Raw genomic sequence first — 25,653 nt, 5'->3', positions numbered from 1 at the left:
GAACCTTCTTGGGGTCAGGGAACACTGACACACAGAAAAATCAGTCGGGGACCACCCAAGTAAGAAGCAAAAAAACCAAGCCCTTCAAAAATCCCTAAGCTTCACTGATGGGGCCCCCAACTGAGACACCTCACTCCTCTGGCACTCCTGGGAGGACTTAGGTTCAAGGCCTCAGGCCAGATGCACTTTTCTGGGGTTCCAGGGTTAATGAGTTTTTTGGGCCCTCCTAGGCTCTGGGGTAGGGCCAGAAATGAGGAATCCAGTATGCGGGACAGAGTGAATGGAGTAGGGATGGGTTTGCAGGATCTGGGCAGGAGGGTGGGAGGTCTGGGTGGGAGCTAGGAGCAGGCTGGGGGTAGGTGTCTGGCCAGGTGCTCCTAAGTTGCCGACCCTTGGCTTATTGTAGGAGCAAATGTCCTTGGTAAGCCATCAGTACATAGCTATCTAGCCCTCTTGTAAATTCTTACAGCTGTCACCCAGGAATGCAACATATATTTTAGGTACAGGTATCGAGCCTATATTCATAACATCAGATATAAAGAAAAATCATGCATCTAAACAAGGTAATCATACTTAGCAAATCATAACTTTTTCATTCTCACTTTACATTGCATATTTTGTACAGGACTTGTTGCAATTGTATAACAGTGATAGCAACAATGATACAACAAGTCATCTTTCATATATACAGCATCACACTTAAATTAAGATCCAGGGTCTGATCTGCAGAAGTGTGGAGCAGTCCCAGATGCAGCTGACATCAATGGGAACTGTACTTTGAACATAGAAAGTGCTATATAATGCTAAGTCCTCTGAAAATCTCGTCGAAGGCATCTCAAATTAAATATCCAAATTAGTGTGCCCTTTCAACCCTAATCTCTCTGTGCTTCATTTCCCCATCTGTAAAATGGGGATAATACCTCGCCTCATGGGGGTCTGTTGAAATAAATTAAGGTTTATGAAGCACTCAGAAATCTATGATGATGAGTACCCGAGATGTTAACAAATGTTTATTTTTGTAAATTGTGTAACTGCTGAATTTGTTAGCAGTCACGCAGGGGGACAGGTGAGTACCAGGTTCTGCCTGCCCCGCTCCCCTCCCTGCTGCTGCCTCTGATACAGGGGTAGCAGCACTGGAGGGCAGATGACTCAGCGGATGTTGGTGCTTGTAGGGAGCTGGCCCCCTCCTCCCCATGATGTTGCCTCTGATACAGAGGCAGCAGCATCGGGTGAGGGAAGGCGGTTCCCCACATATACTGATTCCTGCCTGCACCCTCCCCACACTTCTGCCTCTGTGGGAGGCAGGGGGTGGGGAGAAGCGGTTCCATGAGAACTGGCTCCCCATGGGGGACCTGTCTCCTCTCCTCTCCCCACCCCCGGGGTGTGTATGCATGTAACCATTAGGATTAACCAAAAAAGCCCAGGAATATCAGTTAATCATGTAAACAGTACATGCTAACATCCCTAGTGAGTACCAGAAGACAGCCTATAAGAAAATGACAATTCTTTATAGTCTGCTTCAAGGTACAGTAAATAAAATCTGGGGTCACACAGTGAAGAATAAGCAAAAAACCCAAGAGTGAGCATCATCCATCTGGAGCTCCGAATGAGGCAGTGGTTCGGTTTAAATAGTTGTATGCTGTTTTGTAATTAAAGAATGTATGATAACATACACAGAATAGGGCTAATATAAAGTTGCGCAGATAACCCTAATACAGACATTTACTAACCTTTGAATGCTTGATTTTGCAATCTTACTGTTGAAATTGCAACTTTAATGTAGTTTTTGTATTTACTGTAATATGTATATATATAACAGTGCTGCTCAGAGTATTATTTATAGGCTAGTTTGCTTAGTAGTCTACTTATATGGGGTTCTCAGGATTAGGAATATTGTGAGTTTTTGATCTTAGTGCCAATTTATGGTTTTATAATTAAGAGCAGTCTACTTCTAGTTCTAGAAAATGTATTTAGTCTTATTGCTACCAAACAGCTGTAAACACTTTTTGGTTGGTTATAATATAGGAATGTTATTGTAGTATTCATCAACTGCTTCATAAAGACATATATCTTCGTGGGTGAGCAAAATAAATTATTTTAATAATTGTAGAATATAAATATTGTAATCTAATGATTTTTTTGAAGTTCAGAGTTCATTATCATAAATGTCACTTTATTAAACAGTGCATTATGTTACAAGTAATCATTTCTTAGATATGAAGAAATGAGAATTGCAGCTGTTTACATATAGACGTGTAGTACAAATTCTCTTTGCTATGTAGTATAGTGTATACCAGGGGTGAGCAAGATGTGGGCCAGCTGCCCCACCACAACCTCCAGGCACTGAACAACCCCATGAAGCTTTAAGCGATTGGCTCCCCTCCCACTTTCCTCCCTATACCTGGTCCAGAGAACCACAGGGAGCAGTCAGCCACTTTGAGTGGTCTGGAGCTGCTGGCAGGCAGTGAGCCTGCCTCAGGGTCCTGCAGGGCTGTTGGCTGGGAGTTGCCTAGGTCAGCGCCTCCCACCCAGAGCTTGCTTCTGGTACTCCCCATCCCCTCCCTGCACGTCAATTCCTTGCCCATAGGTATCCTTCAGAGCCAGATAGTGCAGGTTCTGCTCCCAGAGAGGCAGCTTCACTGCTGGTTCTGCAGTATAAAAGTAATACTGCAGAGCCTGCAGCAAAGCCAATACCCCAGGAGCAGGACTTTATCTGCTGGCCTCATTCCAGAGGAGCTGGCATGTAACTGTAGAGGAAACAGATAAGGTAATACTAATCGGTTAGCTGTTTAAATGGTTACACTTTTACATCTCTATCCTGCACCCCAGCCTCTACTCTGAGATCTTTTGTGCACCCAACCTCAGTCCAGACCCTGCACCTCCTCCATAGAAAAGTGTGACCCATGACCACTTTCCAAAATCTTGGAGTGGCCCCCATCAAAAATTATTACCCACGGTGTATACCAGTGGTCCCCAACCTTTTGGGGCTGCCGGCCGCTCATGCGCCATGTGTCCGGGGGCAGGGCCGCTCACGGGCCACATGCCGAGGGGCAGGGCCACGCATGCGCCGCATGCCCTGGGCCAGCACGGGCATGTGCTGCGACCCCGCGCAGGGGTCACCACCAGCATGGGCCGTGACCCCGGGCAGGGGACACCCGGGCCCGGCACTGGTATGTGCCGCAATCCCGGGCAGGGGCCGCCCATGTGCCTAGGCTGGCACCGGCATCTGCCGCAACCCCGCGCAGGGACCGGCACCGACATGTGCCATGACCCCGCGCAGGGGCCGCCCACCGGCATGTGCCGCGACCCCGCGCAGGGGCTGCCCGTGTGCCTGGGGCTGGCACCGGCATATGCCACATGCCCATGGGGTGGGACCAGCCCAGATTGTTTCGCGGGCACATATAAATGGCCCGGTGGGCGCTATGGCGCCCACGGGCACCGCATTGGGGACAGCTGGTGTATACTGTTGTCATCTTAGGATGCATCAGCACCGTACTTGTAGCTTGAAATAAGCTATGCAACTTGAGCTATTCAAATTGCATAGCTTATTTTGAGTCAACTTCATGTCTACACAGTGCTAAATTTCAAAATAATCCGCTATTCTGAAACATCCCTTAACCCTTGTGGAATGAGGTTTACAGGGACATCAGAATAGTGAACCTATTATATTTCAAAATAACGGGTGCGCTGTTAAGACATGGGATAGCTATTTCGGGATATCTCTGATATCCCGAAATAGCTCCGCAGTATAGACATAGGTTTAGTGTGCTTGAATTCGTGCCTTATCATTTCCATGCCTCAACTTCAATGTATCCTTTTCACAAAATTGCTTTCAAAGAAAAACATGTTGGTGTTGTGAAAAGTGAAGCTAATTTAGAAACTTTATACTTACAGGCAGTCCCCGACTTACGCGGATCCGACTTATGTCGGATCCGCACTTACAAACGGGGCTTTTCTCGCCCCAGAGCTCACGGGCGGCGGGTCGCCACCCGTGTCCTCCGAGGCGAGAAAAGCTTCTCCCTGTCTCCCTGGTCTGCTGGGGGGGGGGGGTCCAGCAAAGCCGCTGGACCCCCCCCCCCCCAGCAGACCAGGGACACCTGAGCAAAGCCGCCGCCTGGGCGGCTTTGCTCCTGTCCCCCTGGTCTGCTGGGGGTGGAGGGGGCGCAGCTAGTGCGCCCCCCCGCCCCCAGCAGACCAGGCTTTTGTTGCGGGACGCCTCGGGTAGAGCAGCTTGGGTGCTGCCGGGTTGGTCCTGTGGGTACCTACCGGGCAGCGTGAATCTGGAGCTGTTCTGTCCCAGGCTCCAGATTCAGCAGCTGTTGAAACTGATCAGGCTGATTCCAGGAAGCTGGGGGCAGAGCAACTCTGCCTCCGGCTTCCTGTAGTCAGCCCCTGGTCAGTTTCAGTGGCAGCAGCTGAATCTGGAGCCAGTTCCGACTTACATACAAATTCAACTTAAGAACAAACCTATAGTCCCTATCTTGTACGTAACCTGGGGACTGCCTGTACTGACTTTCAGCTAAGGTCCTTCTTAAAGATATTTGTTCTGTTATTGATGAAAGTATGATGTAGGCTAAGTATCATGGACTATGTCTTTATGAAAGTCATGATTGTATAAATTGAAAGAAGTACAAAAATCTTGTGAATAAAACCTTTAAAATCCTAGATGGTCAAAAAACTTAAAGGGAATATATGTGTGTATGTGTGTAACATATATACACTCTCACACTGAGAGAAGGTTAATGATAATTATCTAAGAGTAAGATGTAACTTGGCGCGGGTTCACAGGATTTCATCTTCATCCTTTTTTACTGAATTTTTAAAATTTTCCTTTTGTGAATCCTATAGGGGAGGATTCTGCATGTGCTCCTGTTCCTATCAGTGTTTGTTTTCCCAAAAGCACTGAGCAAGATAGTAGCATTTTCACTCTTTTGCTAATGCTCTTTTTGGCACTCTTTTCTAAATCTGGTGTGCAGAGGTTGCAATAGGTATGATGCTAGGGGAAAAGAGATGTCCCAATTGAATAGATTTATGAGAGAGTAGAGACAAAAAGAAAATGGAGTGGATGATGTCATAAGTGGTGTGCAACTCTTTCATTTGGAGTGGCAGGGCACAAGAAGCTCCCAGAAACTCCCTAGAAATGGGAGGATACCCCTGCACCCGGACCACAGCCTCACTCCTGCTTAGCCTCAGCCTCCTCCTCCCAAAACCCTCCCGCACTCTATTCCTGCTCAAGCCCAAGGCTGTGTTCCTGCTTGGCCTCATCCCTTGAGGCCCATTTTCCACTCTGCCTCTTTTTGCTCCTTCTCTTCCTCCTCCCCCAAGGGCATGTCTACGATACCAAGTTATTTCAAAATACAAAGTGAGAGTCCATACAGCAAGCTCGTTGCTTAGAAATTATTTCAAAATAACAGACTTGTTATTTTCATAGAATTATAGAATACTAGGACTGGAAGGGACCTCGAAAGGTCAAGTCAAGTCCCCTGCCCTCATGGCAGGACCAAGTACTGTCTAGACCATCCCTGATGGACATTTATCTAACCTGCTCTTAAATATCTCCAGAGATGGAGATTCCACAACCTCCCTAGGCAATTTTTTCCAGTGTTTAACCACCCTGACAGTTAGGAACTTTTTCCTAACATCCAACCTAAACTTCCCTTGCTGCAGTTTAAGCCCGTTGCTTCTTGTCCTATCCTCAGAGGCCAGGAAGAACAATTTTTTCCCCTCCTCCCTGTGACACCCTTTTAGATACCTGAAAACTGCTGTCCTGTCCCCTCTCAATCTTCTCTTTTCTAAAGTAAACAAACCCAGTTCTTTCAGTCTTTTTCCATAGGTCATGTTCTCTAGACCTTTAATCATCCTTGTTGCTCTTCTCTGGACCCTTTCCAATTTCTCCACATCTTTCTTGAAATGCAGTGCCGAGAACTGGACACAATACTCTGACTGAGGCCTAACCAGTCCAGAGTAGAGCGGAAGAATGACTTCTCGTGTCTTGCTCACAACACACCTGTTAATGCATCCCAGAATCATGTTCACTTTTTTTGCAACAGTTGTCACACTGTTGACTCATGTTTAGCTTGTGGTCCACTATAACCCCTAGATCCCTTTCTGCCGTACTCCTTCATAGACAGTCGCTTCCTATTCTGTATGTGTGAATTTGTCCAAGTTTCCATTTTTATATGACTTCTTTTTTTATTTTTAGCTCATGCAAAATATTTTGAAATAATAACTCCTGAATTTATGAGGAATAATGCCTTTTTAAAAATTGCTATTTTGAAATAGGGTTAGTGTGGATGCTCAGCTGCTGCTATTTTGAAATAACAACTTCCCAGAGTCATTCAGAGTAATTACTCCCCAGTGTTTCCTGGGGCTCTAAGTCAAGGTAGCACATCCACATTAAGGGAGCCTGCCTTGGACTAATTTCAAGGCTTCCCTGTAGTGTGAGCACAGTATTTCGAAATAGTTATTTTGGAAGTTATTTCTTTGAAATAAGTTATTTCACAATAACCTTGTAGTGTAGACATAACCTAAGAGCCCCCCACCCACCACTTGCTCCTCTTTTCACCCTAATCCAATGTGGAAAGGAGCAAGCAGTGGGCACAGGGGCCTGTGGGGGAGGTAAAGCAAAGGGGGCACCTGGGGGCAAAGTGAAGACAGGACCATGGTCTGGGTGCTGGTGGACCGTCCCACTTCTCAGGAGTTTCCAGTGGCAGCACTCCAAAGGTGGCAGGCGAGAATGCTTTCAAAGGAAGGTGTGCTGCATACAGTATTTCATGCCAGTTTGAGATCAACACCTCGTGGACTGATTATGAAATATACAAACATTTTTATGACAATTGCTTACAGTCTCTAGAAATTGATTTCTTGCTTTTTCTTCTCAAGCTACTCAGAATGAGGAGCGGTTGTGTGCATTTAATGACCCAAATCAACAGGACAGTGGAGCCAGTGAGAGTCAAATCTCTCAGGAGAATGGCACAATTTTGTGTATGAAAGGAAGCACCTGCTATGGACTTTGGGAAAAAACACGGGAAGGAGACATACATCTTGTAAAACAAGGTAACAGTTTAGCTTTGCTAATCCTTTTGGGTATATCTACACAGTGGCGTTATTTCAGAATAACTCATATTCCGAAATAACATAATAAACTACAAACCTCTGTTTCGAAATAATGTCGAGCTAGAGGTAGGGATGTGAACGACGAGTTGACTGTCCGATAAACAAATGCTTATCGGGTAGTCAACACACACTAGTCAACTATTCGCTTCCCCCACTTGCTGCCTCTATCAGAAAGAGGCAACAAGGTAGGGGAACAGGAGGGGCTGCTTCAAAGCAACAGTGCTGCGTGGAGCCTGGGGCCAGGCCCGGGCTCCACACGGCGTTGCCGCTTTGAAACATCGTGTGCAGCCCAGGGCCATCAGCTAGCCCCAGGCTGAGCCCCGTGTGGACTTAGAGTCCCTACCTGACTTCGGGCTCTATGCGGTACTGCTGCTTTGAAATGCTGCAGGGAACATGGGGCCAGCAGGGGATTGCTTGAGTCCCCTGCTGGTCCCATGCTTCCTGCAGCGCTTTCCCTTGGAAGTATAGCAACAGCCCTATGGCTGTTGCTACACTTGAAAGGTGGAGGCGCCCTTATCGACTAATCGAATAGTGGATGCAAATTGCATTGACTATTCAATTAGCCAATTAATCTAAATTTAACATCCCTAGCTGGAGATCTTCATACTTGAACTCTTGTAACCCTCGTTCTACAAGGAGTAAGGGAAGTTGAAGGAAGAGTGTTCTTCTTTCAACTTCCTGCTGTGTAGACAGTACCTAAAGCAGAGTTAAGCTATTTTGACTTCAACTACGCAGTTGACATAGCTGAAATTGCATAGCTTAATTCGACTTTAGCCCTGCTGTGTAGATGTACCCTTTGTGTAGAATTAACCTGTTATGAAGTTTTTAAGTTGCATGGCCCTTTTTGTTGTTGTTGTTGTTTGTTAAACAGTTAGATAAATCTTTGTTTTTCTTATCTGAAACTTGCTCTATAGCAGTTGATTAGGTGAGACCAAGAAGTTCCTTTGGAAAAAAAGGTGATTTGAAAGGCTGATAGGTACCTTTTCAATCCATAGTTTAAAAGAAAGTTAGGAACAAAATTTCTTGCAACCCTGCATGTCAAGAGGAAATCTGCTTTCCTGTGTGCATTGTGGTACATTTACTAACTTGGCAATATGCCTGATAAAGAGCAAACTTCTCATTAATTAAAGATCTTCATTTTACATTGTACGTGTTCATTATGAGAGACTATAAATGAATATAATAAATCTTCTACATAATTATAATTTTCAAAAATACTTCCACAAAAGAACTAATTTTGCTCACTTCAGAATTGTTACTTAGTTATCAAAGATACTGAGAGATTCATAGCTACAGTAAAAGTTACATGTTCTCTGATGAAATGCTATTTAATTTGGGTGGCATTTCTTAGTCAGTTTTCAGCAAAGACTGATAATTACATCAGATAACCACACTGTCATAGTTTATTGAATTTATTTACTATCACTGGGATCCAAGTACAAACCTAACTCAAATTGTATTGGGTAGTGTCTAAGATGGAACCGGAGAAAAGGAACCCCAGATTGCACAGCTGTAGATGGCACATAGGAGGCTTTTGGAGATGAAGGTAGAAAAAGATGTTAGGTGATTAATTTTGAGAGAGGGAGGCCAAGGTTTTTTATTTTAAAATGGAGGAAACTAAAGTAGGCTTATGATGGAACAAGGAAAGCCTGATGAGAGTGAGAGGTTAAGGAGAAAATATAGTTAATTATATTTACTAATTTTATTTAGTGTATAAAAATGTAAACATTGGTACAAAATCAATTTTGATGTATTTTTTGTACCATTTCACTTCCTTCCTTTTTCAGGATGCTGGTCTCATATAGGAGATCCTCAGGAGTGTTACTATGCGGAGTGTATAGTAACAACCACCCCTTCCCTGATTCAGAATGGAACGTATCGCTTCTGCTGCTGCAGCTCTGACTTGTGTAATGTCAACTTCACTGAAAACTTTCCTCCTCCGGACCCAACCGATACAACACTTTTCAGTAAGTCAAACTAATTTCAGAAAGATCTCTCTTTCATTCTACTATGGAATACTGATAGAATCCTAAAGTCATACTATGTTTTTTGGTAGTTAAATGATTTGAGAGTACAGTATACTTTAGGTCCTGTCTATGTTCAGATTGTAACTATACAAGATCTATTACGAAGTTCAAATATGGCTATTACTAGAAGAATTCTAACACAATTTTTCTGCCTCTTGTGGACTGGGGTTATTTTCCCTAAGGTTTATGCTAGCCAAATGATCTTAGACTATTTCTTTGGGTTGTTTGTCACTGGGTTCTTTGTCAAAAACAAACACTGTCCATTCTGACTGGAGAAACCATTCTAGAACCCTGCTAGCAACAATTGTATGTAAGCGCTCCATCTCCATCTTCCTCACACCTACACCTTGTACTCCCATCCCCCTCAGACATCCCACCTCCCACTCTCAATGCACTCCTGTACCCTCCCCCCCTTCCTGACCTCATATGTATTGCTGTCTGAGTTACATGTGAAATACAAATTCAGTACTTAGCAAAATGTTTTTATTTTCACCTTCAAAACAAAAAGTAAACATGGACACCCATGGTCCAGAAAAATTCCATAATTTTGCATAGATTATTTCCCAAGGTTGCCAGATTAAAGAGGTTCAAGTGTATCGAGATTTGGAACAAAAACCCAACTTCTGCAGAACCAGCAGAAACATTTCAGGCAGTCTCTCAGAACCAGGATATCAGGTTTGATGACTAGGGTAATTTCAGTTAATGATCGATTTCATTTAGAAGTGGCTCTATCAAAACTGAATATCTCTCGGAGATTGACTTCATCAGCATTTGATGTTTTAACCATATAAGAACATCAGTCTCTCAACATCAAATATATCTTTACTGAATTTAAAACAAGTTTTGTGTATAACTGTAGTCTGAAAAATTGAAATGGTATAAAATGTGAAGACAAAACTTCCTATAGAAAGACAAACGTACGTCTGTGTAGAGGAAAGTTGTTACAGATTCCTGACACAATATATGAATCTCAGTTTTGTTTGTGAAGTGGGAACATTTCAAAGAACTTTTTCCTAAAGGTTTGTGAATAAATTCCCTATTTTTGCTTTGTCAGTTGGCAGTTTTGATTGCGTTTTCATACATGTGAACAGCATAATATGGCTATTTAATCAGGACCGTATCAACAAAAATCAGTAGTATGGTATTATCCTGAATTCAGAGAAAAATGAACCTTACCAGTGCTCTTCAGAAAATGTATTGGAAACTGAAAGAGAGCTTTGGTGATGTAACGTGCCTTGATTTGCCTGGTTATAACCTTGATTTATGTGTGTCTGATCATAGAAGTGAAGTCAGATTTGTTTTTAAAGTGTCCTGGATCCTGCAAGTACACATATTTAAAAGCACATAAGTAGTCTCTTTGACATCACTGTGTTAGATTGGGGCAGGGACCAAGTCATCTTGTGTGTCTCTAAAGTGCTACACATTCCTCTAATCCTGAACAGATCTCTCTCTTTGCTACGGTGATCCAAAAATTTTGAGATTCTTGGGCCCAATACATGGCTATCACAACATATAGTGTACCTCATCTAGTACATCAAATATCCCAACAACAATTATGTGAGTGAAACTAGGAAATCACTATGTTTTCAAATGAGCTTATGCAGAAAAGTGATGAGACAAAAATGCTGTATAATCTATAGCCAAACCAGTTGCACAGAATCTTCAAAGGGCAAGCCTTAGAACTTAAATTCATTACTGTGCTACATACTAAGAACATTAATTCAGTAAGTATACTGGATTTATGGCTCATAATAATTTGTAATATCACACTGCCTGATAACTTTTAATTGCCCACTTCATTTTAAATGGTCTCCCACAATGTTACCCCCTTTCCTTAGCAGTCTGTCTGAACCTTTATTTAGCTCAGCTGTTCTGATTTCCTTTTCCAGACTTGAAGAAGATCTCTGTGAAGCCCGAAAGCTTGTACTTTCCAGCAGTAAAAGTTGGTCCAATAAAGATATTCCCTCACCTACCTTGTCGCTCTCAAATCCTAAAACCCATATGGCTACAACAACGCTGCAAACAATCTGAATAAAATATAATAATCATCAGAAGTATACTGTATCTTTGATGTGAATGCCTCCTTGAAACAAAGTCAATGGCAAATATGGAGTATGAGAATGAAAATTCTTAGATGTTTTAGTGGAAAATTGGAGTATAAATCCAAAGGCGAGGGCAGGAGTTGAAGGTGGCATATTGTATTATGCCCAAATCTGTTAGTCTTTAAGGTACCACATGACTCCTCATTGTTTTTACAGATGCAGACCAACACAGCGTCCCCTCTGAGACTTGTCATAAATATGATGCTCTTGATTGATATGTTATAGTCGTATTGGTCCCAAGACGTTAGAGACAAGATGGGTTGGTTAGGTAATATTGTTTATTGGAAATCAATCCAATAAAATCCCATTATGTCTGTAGTTGGTTAATTCTGCTCAGGATACTTGGTTGCTGCTTGGCAATACACAAGTTCTATGAATCCACCAGATTGGTGTTATACCTCTAGGTTTAGAAATTCTGTACGCAGAGCCCTTTTAGTGTGCTCAGATCCCCAAAGGGTTTCCCTCTTCCTGCATGGGGTAGGCCATGTGGCCTCACCATGGTTCCAGCATTCCTGTTTCACATCGTGAGCTCTATTCAGTGAGTACAATTCACATGGACTTCTGTTAGTGTACTCTCTTCAGGGGCTATGCATCTCACCAAGCATTTGCAGGGACACAAACAGTATTGTTAAACAATTAGGTTTGTTAGTCAATGGGAACACAGCGTAGGAAATCCATAGGTTAGTATAGGGAACTGAAGGTTAATGTATAGACCATTTTGGTTAGCCTGTAGGCCAGCCAATTGAACCCCATTTTTCAACTCTCTCTCCCCCTTTCTGGCCTTCTTGATCCCTTCTGAGGTGAGAGCCCAGACTCTTTGCAGTAGTCAGTTCTCGTCCCCATGTCCACCTTCCCAGTAGTTTGTTTCTGAGTTGGGGAACTTTGCTCAGCTTCTCTACTGTGAGGTGGGAAAATGCATCTTCCTCTGGATTATTGGCTGCTGATTTCAATTTTCTAGTGATTTGAATGTGCCATTATTGTCTCAGATTCTCCACTGATATGGGGCCTGCCCTTCACTTCAGGCTTAGATAGCTAGATGTCATTCATACCTATGTCTCTTAGAGCAAAAAGGTCTCCCCCCTCAGGTAATGATGCAAAATGCCAAGGAAACTGGGGCACACAAAGGAAAACACAAAATTTTACACACACAAATTTACAGAAAATTCTCCCTTCGTCACCTCTATAACAACAAATATTAAAATAAGGGAGAGAAAGGCTGCCTATGTAACAATCATGTACAGGCAGTCCCCGGGTTAAATGGATCCGACTTACATCGGATCCCTACTTACAAACGGGGTGAGGCAACCCCGCACTAGCTGCTTCCCCCCAGCAGACCAGGGAGACGCGAAGCTAGCGCCCCCCCGTAGCAAACCAAGGAGACGCGGAGCAGCTTTTCTCAGCAGACACCTCAGCTTGAGAATAAAGGACTGAGGGAAGTGAGGTGTGGGAGAATAAAACTGAGCTCTGGAGAAATGTTTGGCTAGAGTATCCCCTACAATATGTACCAGTTCCGGCTTACATACAAATTCAACTTAAGAACAAACCTACAGTCCCTATCTTGTACGTAACCTGGGGACTGCCTGTATTATACTTTCATGTAGTTAAAAGCCGAATTCCAAACGTTCACTTGCTCTTCCCTCTGGAGCTGGCAGGCCTTGGGAATCTTCTGAGAACATTTTATTCTGCTTCTAAGGAGTAGGGAAGTGGCAATTCAACACAGTTTTTGTAGTCAAAACAGTTAATTTTTGTAATTCCTGAGTGTGGCCTCCATTTTAATGACATCACCATAGCTTATTTAAGTTCTATCACTGAAATGAAATATACACAAATAAGCTCTCTTAGACTGGTTCAGCTGTCACCACCATGCTGGGTAGTTACACAGATTTTACTATACAAAACTGGGTTTAGACCAGCCCTTACTGCATTGTAAAAACTCTCTGAAGAAGGCAGTGAAATCTATAGAGATAGGTATTGAAGAAGTTGTTAAGGCTGGATACCATAGGAAGTCCACATGAATGTTTACAGACATTAGAAGGTTCAAAGGTTCATAGGAAATAGCTCCAGAATGAAATACCAGCCACTCAAAAATTCTCGCACACTAATTCCCATTGAAGATAGATGAATCAGACAGTCAGGTTTCTCAGCAATGCCATTTTTTTTAAAAAAAAGGGGGGAATGGTTTCAAAAAGTGAGAAACCTTCTGAAATTTTAGCTGCTATAACTCTAAAACATTTATCCAATTCACTTCAAATTTAGCATATTATTTCTATGAGAACTGAAGACCGTATATGGAAAATTACTCTCAGATTGGATTTGTTTTAAGGAATTTAGGGATGGATGTTAATCAGGTTTAGCTACATTGTTATCTAGGGAGTAAAAACCTTCAATCCATAATTATGGATGCACTGCTCATGACTGAATAGTTCAAGGCTGAATTTAGTTTTTGCATATTTGTGTTATATAAAACACACAAACTTATTTTATTTTTGTTAATTGCATCTAGAGTTGTTGTGCTAACTTTATTTGTGTAATTTCACTGGAATTCCAAGAATCTGGATTACTCCTGTATTATATGATTTTACTTTAGTCAGTTGCAGTTAGTGTAGACTGAGGTATAATACTCATGTTCTGTGACCTTTGCTGCTAGAAATTTAGATGATGGAGCTATTACTGTAGTTTGAATATCAAACAAGAAAATATATGAATTTTAATCATAGAATTTGTTCTACTATTCCATTACATTATTAAAGGCAGAAGTGTTGTATAGTAATTGAACTATATGACAAGTCTAGATGTCATCAAGATATTTCACTGTGTATTAAGAATTTCTAGAGATAGAATTTAGCAAATATATATTCTTCTTCGGGTAGCGTCCCCATAGTGCTCCACTTCACATTTCGGGCTCATCCCGGCACCGCAGGTCGGAGAATTGTCAGCTGTAGTTCAGCCAGACCATGCGTGCGCGGTAGCGTGTGCTGTTCGAGCTGCTTGTGAGCTTGCATGCGATCCGGCTCCTGCCAGTTCCTCCTAACCGTCCACAGTCACAGGCGGAGCGAACTCCCTCTCTTTCTGTCAGAGACAAAAATTGTTGCATTTTTCTTAGAGTGAGTTAGTTGCTGTTAATTGGTGTAGTAAGTTAGTTAGTTAGTTTTAATAGTTCATTAAAAAAAAGATTTTTTTTTCTCTGTCAGGATGCCAGGGTCTCCCAGCTTCAAGAAATGCTCACAATGTTGTGACGCAATGCCAGCGTCCGATGGGCACTCAATGTGCATAAAGTGCTTGGGTGAGGGTCTCATACCCCAAAAATGCCCGCACTGTATTAATCTCATGGCCCTGGCCAGATGTGACCACGAATTGTGGCTAAAAATGCTGCTGTTTAGTAATGCACTTCAACCCTCCAAGTCAGGGTCGCCCAGACCATCTACATCTGCTGCCCCAACCTTGTCAAAAATATTACCTCCTCACTCCTCTGAATCACATCGGAGTGTGGGAGATAGGCCAGGTACCTCCGGAACAGGGTTACCTCGCTATGGGGAGCACCACAAGTCAAGCCACAGTCTATCGGAGCCAAGTCCTTCCCACCATAGGGAGGTAGCAGCGGCCGCATCTCTTAGACCAGAGTCGACCCTGGCAACAGCAAAGCACAAAACGGCTAAAAATGCACCTTTTGAGCTGATGAACGTGCAACCTCCGGTACTGAGTGCCCCGGCACTGAGTGCTCCAGTGCATACCGCTCAACCACTGAGCATGTCGGTACTGACTCCTTTAACTATGCCGGCACCCAGGGCACCGACTCTACAGACCGCGCTGGCAACATCTGCTCCGACCCCATCAGCGGTCTTGATTCCAACAGCGACGGCACTAGTCACAATCACCCCAGTTCCAGGGGAACGGACGACAGCACTCTCACCGGCACCGTCCCAAACGGGATCATCAACGCCGCTATCGGTGCCCAGCATAACAACATCATCAAGCATAACGCATGACAATGTGGCTGAAATCCAGACGAGGAATAGATCACATTCTGAGGACAGTCAATCCTTTGGTAGAGCAAGATGCAGAACCAGGAGGATAAGAACACCATCCCCGAGCCCGGATCCAGCAGGATTCTCTCCCTAACCGCAGTCACCTGCGTCAGTATTTTCGGTACCACTGCGCAAAGAGGTCCACGCACCTCTTGTATCTCATCATGGGCGATCTCCACGGTTCTCTCCTTCACCTCAACGATACCATAGATATTCACGCTCACCATCATATAGGGGTCATAGGTCCCGTTCTCTCAGATCCCCTACAAGATCATCATATTCCAGATACCGGTATGATTATAGAAGACTGTACTCACCCACTTATTCCCCAGGACGGCATCATCATGACCGATATTATCAATGGCTTGAATATCGTCACCACCATCGATACTCCTCTGGGCATTCCTTGTCGAGGTCCCCACATTGCCATCATTCACAATCTCGTAGCGAATCTAGACGACCAACTCCATCTATCGTTCCTATTCAACCTCCTATGCCATCAGGCGACAACCAGAACCACAGGCTTCAGTACCAGAGCAATCCCAGCCTCGAGTCAAATCACCAATGGACCAATCATCATCCTCTCCGGACGATGCAGTGTTCCCTGGAGATTCTTCACCCACCAACGACATCTGTCAGTTCCACGACCTTTTTAGAAAGGTAGCACTTCCCCTCAATCCCTGTCCCTTTTCAGGGACCCATCTCACAACGCGCTTTTAATGCAAGAAGTCATCCGAGTCATTGAGATAGGAGCGGTGGAGAGAGTGCCCGATCAATTTCAGGGCAAAGGATTTTATTCCCGGTACTTTCTCACCAAGAAGAAATCAGGGAGATGGACGCCAATCCTGGATCTTTGAAATCTCAACAGATATCTAAAGAAACACAAATTCAAGATGGTAACCTTAGCCTCTATACTTCCGGTCCTGAACGCCGGAGATTGGTTCACGTCCCTTGATTTGCAGGACACCTATTTCCACGATACAATCCATCCAGCTCACAGGCGCTTCCTGAGATTTGTTATAGGCACACATACAAAGTCCTCCCATTCGGGCTATCAATGGCACGAAGAGTCTTCTCCAAGACACTATCAGTTGTCGCCACGTATCTGCATCGTCAAGGCATCATGATTTTTCCGTACTTGGATGACTATCTCGTCAAAGCATACTCATATAATCAAGCACTGAATGCTACAGAACTTTCAGAGACACCCTTCAGGGACCTAGGCCTTGTACTGTATGCGCAAAAATCAGAATTCACTCCACCAAAATCCCTCATCTTCATTGGGGCACGATTAGATTCTACAATGGCCAAGGCCTATCTTCCTGTGAAAAGATACCAAAAAATACAAAGCCTCACACAGACGCTTACAGTCAGTCCCAAGGTGTCAATACTCACCTGTCTACAACTGCTGGGTCATATGGCCACCACAACGTACGTTGTCCAGCACACAAGATTACACCTCAGGTGTTTGCAACATTGGCTGGCGTCAGTATACCATCCAGGCAACCATGATGTGCACAGACTGGTACGGGTGCTGCTTACGGTAAAACAATCACTACGATGGTGGACCTCACCTGCCAACATGCTCTCTGGTGTTCCATTCCACCGTCTGCAACCAACCATTCAAGTCACCTTGGATGCATCTCTTCTGGGATGGGGAGCTCATTGCAACGCCGAATTCGCTCAAGGTCAGTGGAGCGCGCAAAAAGTGCTCCAACACACCAATTTCCTGGAGCTCAGGGCAGTATTCAATGTGTGCAAGACATTCCTGCCAATGATTCATGGCCAGACCATACAAATACTCACCGACAATACCACTGCGGTCTATTACATCAAGTGCCAGGGTGGAGCACGATCCAAATCCCTGTGCGCGGAAGCCACGAAATTATGGAATTGGTGCATAGCTCACAGAATTATCATTGTGGGCACATACCTCCCAGGCAGACACAGTACAGTTGCCGATGCACTGAGCAGATGTTTTTTCCCCCAACACGAATGGGAAATCAACCACAAGATAATTCTTTCAGCATTCCGCACGTGGGAGTACCCTATCATAGATCTTTTTGCGACACATCACGATACGAAATGCCCGGAATACTGTTCCAGATGCGGACTGGGACCGAAATCTTGCAGAGATGCTTTCCTGGTCAACTAGTCTCTCCATCTCCTCTATGCGTTCCCTCCGATTCTGCTTCTACCGAGGGTATTAGGAAAAAAAATAAACGACGGAGCTCCAATGATTCTTATAGCTCCGTTCTGGCCCAGACAGACGTGGCTTCCCCTACTTCTACAAATGTCTATCCAACCTCCTTACCAGCTGCCGAGGCAACATGATCTCCTCATGCAACCAGATTTCTCTATGCCACAACCCCAGATCGAGAGATTGCACCTTACAGCTTGGCTCCTAACTAATTCCACAGCATGGAAACCCTTTGCTCCCAAGAGGTGAAACATGTCCTTCTTTATAGCAGACGCAACTCCACACGCAAGGCTTACCTTTATAAATGGCGTCGTTTTCACTCCTGGTGCTTAGATGACCACTACAATATAATGTCTGTACTGTTCCACCGTATCCTTGACTACGTGCTCCATTTGCACAAGGCGGGTTTAGCTATATCCTCAGTTAAGGTGCACCTTTTGGCGATATCTGTATTTAAACAACCAATCGAAGGATCTTCGTTAATGGCTCACTCTATGACGAAACGCTTTCTCAAAGGTCTTACAAACCTTTATCCTCCACTTAGAAAGCCCTCTACTTTATGGGATCTAGAACTAGTCCTGGACCCCCTCACCTACCCTCCCTTCGAACCATCAGCCACCTGTGACATATCCATTCTTACCATGAAGCTGGCCTTCCTCTTTGCCATAATGTCAGCCCGAAGGGTGGGGGAGCTAGCGTCCCTCTCGGCCAACCCACCATATACTCTGTTTACGAATCAAGGAGTAATAACTTCGATCTCACCCTAATTTCTTACCAAAGGTAAACTCAGAATTTCACATCAACGAGCCTACAATACTACCTACATTCTATCCTAAACCGCATACCTCGACACATGAGGCCAGGTTGCATACACTGGACATGGGCACTGGCGTTCTACCTAGAAAGAACTCGTTCTTTCCATCAATTGCAAAGACTCCTACTGTGCTCTGATTTAAGGACCAAAGGTCAAGCGCTATCATCACAGCGCATTTCCAGATTGATAGTGAAATGTATCACAAAGTGCTATACTTTACGAAATAGGCCAATACCAACATCTCTCTCAGCTCACTCTACTAGTGAAGCACTCTTCTATGAAGCACAAATCTTGTGGGAAGGGTGTTGCTTTTCTTCCAGAAGCTGATCAAATTTAGAATCACAATCAAGGGCTGGAAGGGATTTCAGGGGGTCAGCTATACTATTCTCCTACACTGAGGCAGACCAAATACACCTAATCTGCTCCTGGTAGGTATTTCTTTAACCCTTTCTTAAAAACTTGAGAAACGAATGGCAATTTCACAGCCTTTCTAGGTAAGATGTTCCAGTGTTTTCATTATATAGTTAGTTTTTCCTACTATCTACCATAAATCTTCCTTGCTGCATACTAAACTGATTACTTGTCCAATCATTGGTGGACATGGAGAATATTTGATCACCATCCTATTTATAGCAAGCTTTCATATATTTGAATACTGTTATCTACCCTTCACCTATCTTCTCTGTTTTCTATATTAAGCATGCACAGTTCTTTTAACCTTTCCTCTTAGGTCATGTTTTTTAATCTTCTCATGTTTGTTGCTCACTTTTGGACTCTCTCCAATTTGTTCAAGTTTTTTTTAAAGCTCAGGGCCCAAAACTGGTCATAGTTCTCCCCTGTCTTGCATATAACATTTCTGTTAACACATCCAAGAGTGATATTTGTCTTTTTTAATGACACCTCACATTTTAGATTTGTTTAATTTTCAATCCATTATAATTCCAGCTCCTTCTCAGTAGTGCCATTGCCTAGTCAGTTATATCCCATTTTGCATCTCTGTGTTTAATTTTTTATTTTTAAGTGTAGTACTTTATTGAATTTAATCTTACTGATATCAAGCCCATTCTCCAATTTTCATAATCTGGAGATGGTAGCCTTCCTGAGGGTGTGTTCACATTAAAGGGAAAAGTCAGCTTAAAATACGTTGACTCCAGCTATGTAATGAATGTAGCTGGAGTTGCATATCTTAAATCACTGCCCACAGAGTGGGAGGTCGATGGGAGAAAATGCTCCCATCGGTTTTCCTTACTCCTCATGAGGAACGTTGAGGGGGACGCCCTCTCAGTTTGAATTAATGGGTCTTCACTGGACCCGCTTATTAGAAACCCCATGTGGCAGCATCACTCTTCCATGTAGCGTAGACATGGTCTGAGAATTTTATGAATCCATCTTTTCCTATTCTGATTTGCAGTTACCATTTGTCTTATGTGATTTTGTCACTGATATGTGCTTACCATATTTGTTTTTCATTACAATTGTTTGGTTGAATTGAGTCATTAGGATTGAAAGGGATGAGGATAACCTGTAACTTATAAAGCATTCTTAGTTTCTATCTGCTAATATGATTGGCATTTTATTCCTTTAGCTGAATGTAGTTATGAGACAGGTCTTAGCATGAGGAAAGTTTTCAATAACAAGAAGCAGACAGAAAATCTAAGCTGTCTTGGACACAAAACTGAATGCCAGTGATCTAGACTAGATCTGTTTTAGATCACTGTATTAAGTATGAATAACCCTATTTATGCAGAATGCAGAATTATTAGTTTAAAAATCCCTCAAGGGAATTTATCTTTCCTTTTTTCTTAGACATTTCTATAAAAATCACTTATTTCTGTCCAGAAATGTTGTAAGTTTAGGGGGAAACGTTTTTTTCCGGGAAAATCGTGTCCAGATTACTTTCACTTTCAAAAGATCCCCTTTTGAAAATGCAATCAGAAGAAAATATGCAAATTCCCATGGAATTTGTAAATTCCCGTGGACTATGCATATCCTCTTCTGAAAAAAATCCTTGTAGTTTAGACATAGCCTTATTTGATTGAGGAGTCTCTTAAAAACTAGTTAATCAAATAGATTGAACCTCTCTACTCTGGCGCTCTCGGGACCTTACTGTTGCCAAACCAGAGAATGTCCTGAGCCCAGGGAGGTCAGTATTGTCCAGCAGCATTATCAACACTTCCACTGTTTCCTGGGCTTTTAGAAGACATGTGGGGTAAATTAGAGTTAAATGATATCACAGAACACTGAAAGCCAGGAGTGGTGGCTGTAAACAAACTTTATGGGACCATGGAAAACTTGACCATACCCTTGATAAGTGGGTATCTGCCTAACTAAAATCATGCTGGACCATGGATGTTGCCTGACTAGAGAGGTTCAGTTTGTGGGCTGAAGTAAAAAGGAAACTCATTTGGCCTACTATTTGGCAGAAAAGGAATGTTGTCCCTTTAAGGGCTCTGTTCAGTGGCAGGGGAGGGACGAAAGGAGGGGAAGGCAGAGAGGACAAATGGAGAGTAGGGATGGATAGAAAAGACAGGAACACTTTGGAAGCAAGTTTTTGTACTATAGTAATTAAAATTAAAATGCTTATTAGATAAGGGTGGGCGTTTGAAGAATTTATTTTAAAATTATATATCTGAAGATTCAAGCATTTAAGACTAAAGCCAAACACTCAGATTGTGCATTTAAATATCTATGCTTGGATTTTTTTTAGAGATGTGATTTTTTTTTAATAATCTTTAGCCACAAACTGAGCTATTTAAAACAAATTTTAAACTAAGGTCCTGTAGACAGTAATGCCACAACTGTTTTTGTCAATAAATAGGGTTGGCACATGCCTGTTAAATGGTTACTAGGGGGCTGTGCCCCCGTTCGCTGCGCTGCCCCCTGTCTTGGGGGGTAGGCAACCCCTGCTTTCCCCCCAGCCACCAGAGAGGGCTGGGCTATAGCCAAACCAGCCCTGACACCCTTTGTCCCTCTCCCTGCCTTGCCAGCCCAGTGCTCCTTCTCCCTCCCCCTGCTGCACCAGTCCTTTCCCCTTCCTCCTCTTGCACCCCCTCTGCCAGCCAAGGCCCCCTTCTCCCCAGAAGGCATAAGGATCTTGCACAAAAAGGGGTTTTTGTGCAAAAAGGAAACATCCACACTGCTTGTTTCTGCGCAAAAACCTCTTGTGCAAAAACGGACCGAAAGAGATTATGCAAATGAAGCATGAGAAAATGCTAATCTGCACATCATTTGCATTACCTCTTTCAGCAAAATTCAAAGTGCAATGCACAGCTGTTTTTGTCAATAAATAGGGTTGGCACATGCCTATTAAATGGTTTCTAGAGGGCTGTGCCCCCTCAGTGGGCCCTGGAAAAGGCCAGGCTGGGAGTGGGTGGGGCATGTTTCTCTGGAATGCAGAGTGATGTGATGACATCACTGTGTCATCCCACAGGAAAAACTTTTTTGTAGGTATATGTAATAAGATGATACCACTTAATAGCTCTTTCACAGGTTCAATGTTATGCTAATAGGTCTGGCAAGCCAGAAGACTTTTCACTTTTAAGTTAACAGGTCAACTTCATTCAGAAGAAGAGTCATCAGTCTGCAACAGCTTGCTGTGGGAGTCTTCAGGAACCATCAGACTAAAGATAGGATAGAGGTCCACAACCTTTTCAAACCAGAGAGCCAAACTACATAAAAATTCAGAACAAGTGGTCAACAAAGAGCCGTAAAAGAATGCCCATTTGCATGACTGAAAATATACGTAATATTATTGGTAATTGACATAACGATTAATAATAGCATACATGAAATGTTGTACTCACAGCCTTTATTTAATGAGACGTCTGCTGCTAATTATTTTCACACATTTCTTTGAAGTTTACATCATAATTGGTCAAATCCAGCTTCATGCATGCATTCAGGGTGTCTTTTGTTAATCTTATGGCAGAGGGTTGGGGCAGTGGGAGTGCAGAGATCTGGTTTGGGGTATATAAGGGGCTTAGGTCAAGGGGTTCAGGTGTATGATGGACTCTGGGGTAAGCAGGGGAATAGTGAGCTATAGGTTGCCAACCCCTGGGATAGGAGGAGGAGAGAGATTGAGCACTAAGACCCAGGCAAGGCATTACCTCCTCTTGCCTCTTATACCCACCGCCCATGCTGACCTTCTCTCAGCCTCTCCTAAACTTAGTCAAATTCTTCTATATTCTACTACAGCATATTTTTAAGCAAAGTTTTGTGACAAGAAATACTTTCTTGAAAATTATTTCTCAGTCACAAATTTGTATATAATTATATGTAATGCATCCTCAAAGCTCAGATCCCCTGAAAATAAAATATTGGCTACATTTCAATGTCAGATGAAACTTTTTAGGAGACAATAGCAAAGCCTTTAGTTCATAATAATGTGATATTCATGTAATAACATGAATAACAGCAAGGATGCTGGAATTCCTTTAAGAGAAAGTGATTAAGATAGTTTGGACTATGAGGATTAAGTGATAGCCCACTGAGATGCCAAATAGGTTTTACAGGCCAAGTGGCTAATGAATACTGAGACTGCTACTGAACAGTACATGAACAGAGGTTGCTGCTTTCCTCGGATAATGACCCTCTGATGGTGAATTCTGGCATGTGTATCCAGTCTAGGAAGTCACTACCCTCTATGGCATTGTGATTCTTTTGTAGTTCAGTAGAACCTTAGAGCTATAAAAACCTTAGTAATGGAAGGTTATTTGTAACTCTGAAATGTTATGGTTGCTCTTTCAAAAGTTTACAACTGAGTATTGACTTAAACATTTGAAACTTTACTGTGCAGAAGAAAAGTGTTGCTTTAAATCATCTTAATTTAAATTAAATAAAAACTGAAAGAGTTTTTGTATTGTCAAATCTTTTAAAAACGTTTCCTTTATTTTTAGTAGTTTGTTTAACATGGTACTGCACTGTATTTGCGTGTCCCCTCCCCCCCTTTTTTTTCTTTCTTTCTTTTTGGTCTCTGCTGCTGTCATTGCCTGATTACATATTTCCAGTTCCAAATGAGGTGTGGGGTTGACCAATCAGTTAGTAAATCTAGTGTTCTTAATTCTGAGGTTCTACTGTATCTGAGTCTCTTCAAGAACTGGTAATTAACAAAAACCTTCCTCCCTTCCCCCGTGTGATGGATTGTTGGATAGACATTTTTCTCTTTCAGTCTATTTCCTCAGGATATGCCCTTATGTGGCTGCCATTTCTCTGTCTACTCTTCATTTTCTCTTTGTCCTCTTCTTTTCTATTTATCTTCTGTTTTACCATCCCCAATTCCTCTTAGGAATATTTTCCTCCATTTTTATATTGATTTTATTTTTATTAATTATATCCAGTGGTTAGAATGAAGCAAGGATCACTAAGATTTTTCTCTATTTCTGCAACTTCCTTCCTGTACACCCACATACTCCTGGACTGGTGTATGGGCGGGGGCAGGGGAGAGAGATAAACAGATAGACAGACACCTGCAGGAGCCAGTGTTTTATATCCAGAAGAAAAGTGAACCCTCCCTTTAGCAAGGATAGAAAAAGAACAGCCCTTCCCAGAGCCTGCAAGATACAAGAGGAGTCTGTCCTCTTAATCAGCAGTGTTCAAACAAAAAGACCCAACCACCACAGGTCAACCTGATGTAATGTGGGAAGACACACACAAGATCCTTGGTAGTGGAGAAAGGACTCTGCAATGACATTGGGTGCTAACTGGGGCAGGAAGGAGAACAAGGAAAGAGGATAATAGAGAATTGGGGGTGGGGGTGGGGAGAGAGCTAGCAGAGCTGGGAATGAGAAAAAGGGGGAGTTCTTCAGTGCTAGCTGGGAAGGTAAATGAAATAGGGAGGTATTGCACACCATTTTCCTCCGTGAACAGAATGCAGAATGAATTGCCTTCTGTGTTTGCCTCAGTTACCCACTCAACTGACCACAGTACTGGTCTGACCAACAGTTACCTGACCCTCAGAATCATCTGGTAAGATAAACTGCTACGCAGATGAATAAACAAGTATAATTAATTCTGGTAAACATAACTGGAAAAGCCCTAATTAAGCAAGCTGGTTAAAGATAAAAATGTCAGGTTGTTGGAGAGAAAGCAGATGGGGAGAACAGACGAATGAGTGGGAGGACTAGTGGGAAAAATGGGGTTCAAATTTAGCTTTTGGCCTGGTCCTTCTGATTCCAGACAGTGGTCTATAAAACTAGAGCATTTATGAAGTGGTTGGATATTTTAAAACCTTTCTGGGCATGTAATAAACATGTAGTTATGGTCTGGAAAAACACAAACACCATTTTCCCATTCATTACAGACCAACAGAGAGAGCTTTTTTTGTTTTGATTTATTTAAATGTAGGACATGTTTCATATGAAACAATTGAAGCTTGCACACTTGGCTGGAGGGATAAATAATGAAACTTTAACACCATGGTGTCCAACCAGTTCTGAAGCAGTAGCCACTATAGTGAACTAGCCACACTCAACCAGCCAAACAGGCTAGTGTGTTGGACACCCCCGCTTTAACACCTTTATGTGCAAGCAAGTCAACTTTGTATCTCTATATAGTCCTGTTTCTTTCCCTCTAAACTAGGCCCCCTGTATTCTAGCATTAGATTTTCTTCAAATCATACTGATAGTTCCTCTAGTGACTTCTGATTAGTATATATTATCATTGAAGGTGGGATCAAAAATCTTACTCTGTGTAATGCAGGCATATTGACTGGAATCAGTGTATTAACCACAAAGTACTAATAGGAAAAGAGCACTGGTTGTCCGAATAACACCCTTCAGACAAACTTTATCATTTCTGAAATGTCACACAAGTGTTTAATCTGCAGCTCTATAACTTACTCCTTCAAATCAGAAAGTACAGGAATGTTGTGTTTGTGTGTTGTACAATATTATGTTGAATGTCAATACATTTTAATACTGGAATATTTGCTATAACAAAGGGAGTTGATACATCCTACTAGAATCAACCACATACTGTCAAACAGAAACACAATAAAGGTTGTCATAAACCTATTCACATTGTATTTCTATATACTGACATGATTTACTGAACAAATTAGTTGTCTAAATTTTCTGGTGGTGTCAAATGCTGTTGTCAAATGTTTAAGATAAAGATACTGAAATAAATATCACACAGTACAGTGTGTCCACTAGATCAGTTCAGTCATCTATACATATTGGTAAGCTATGACTTAAAAACTCAACTGGATTCTGAACCAGATGGCATACATCTCTGTAAAAGTACATTAATCCTTAGTTTATCTTTCTGAATAGGATTGTGAAAGGGTTAGGAAATCTGGACTGGTGCACTGCATTTAAACCGTGTTTTGCTGCGAGCACAGCAATGTTCATTTCGTGACGCAGACCCAGAC

General features: G+C 42.7%; 1 protein-coding gene across 2 annotated transcripts in view; it reads left to right on the top strand.

Annotated features, from left to right (window-relative positions):
- The window catches only part of BMPR2 (bone morphogenetic protein receptor type 2), a 202,535-nt gene that overhangs the window by 123,800 nt on the left and 53,082 nt on the right, over positions 1–25,653 (top strand). For both annotated transcript variants that reach the window (XM_006130743.5, XM_006130742.5), the window contains exons 2-3: positions 6,883–7,056; positions 8,904–9,083. In XM_006130743.5, the coding sequence (XP_006130805.1) occupies positions 6,883–7,056; positions 8,904–9,083 (354 nt within the window). The remainder of the gene's footprint in view (positions 1–6,882; positions 7,057–8,903; positions 9,084–25,653) is intronic.

The sequence above is a fragment of the Pelodiscus sinensis genome, chromosome 7 (assembly GCF_052426305.1).
Source record: "Pelodiscus sinensis isolate ZL-2025 chromosome 7, ASM5242630v1, whole genome shotgun sequence".
Classification (NCBI taxonomy): Eukaryota; Metazoa; Chordata; order Testudines; family Trionychidae; genus Pelodiscus; species Pelodiscus sinensis.
The sequence above is the reverse complement of the archived record's forward strand: the minus strand, read 5'-3'. Positions and strand labels throughout refer to the sequence as shown.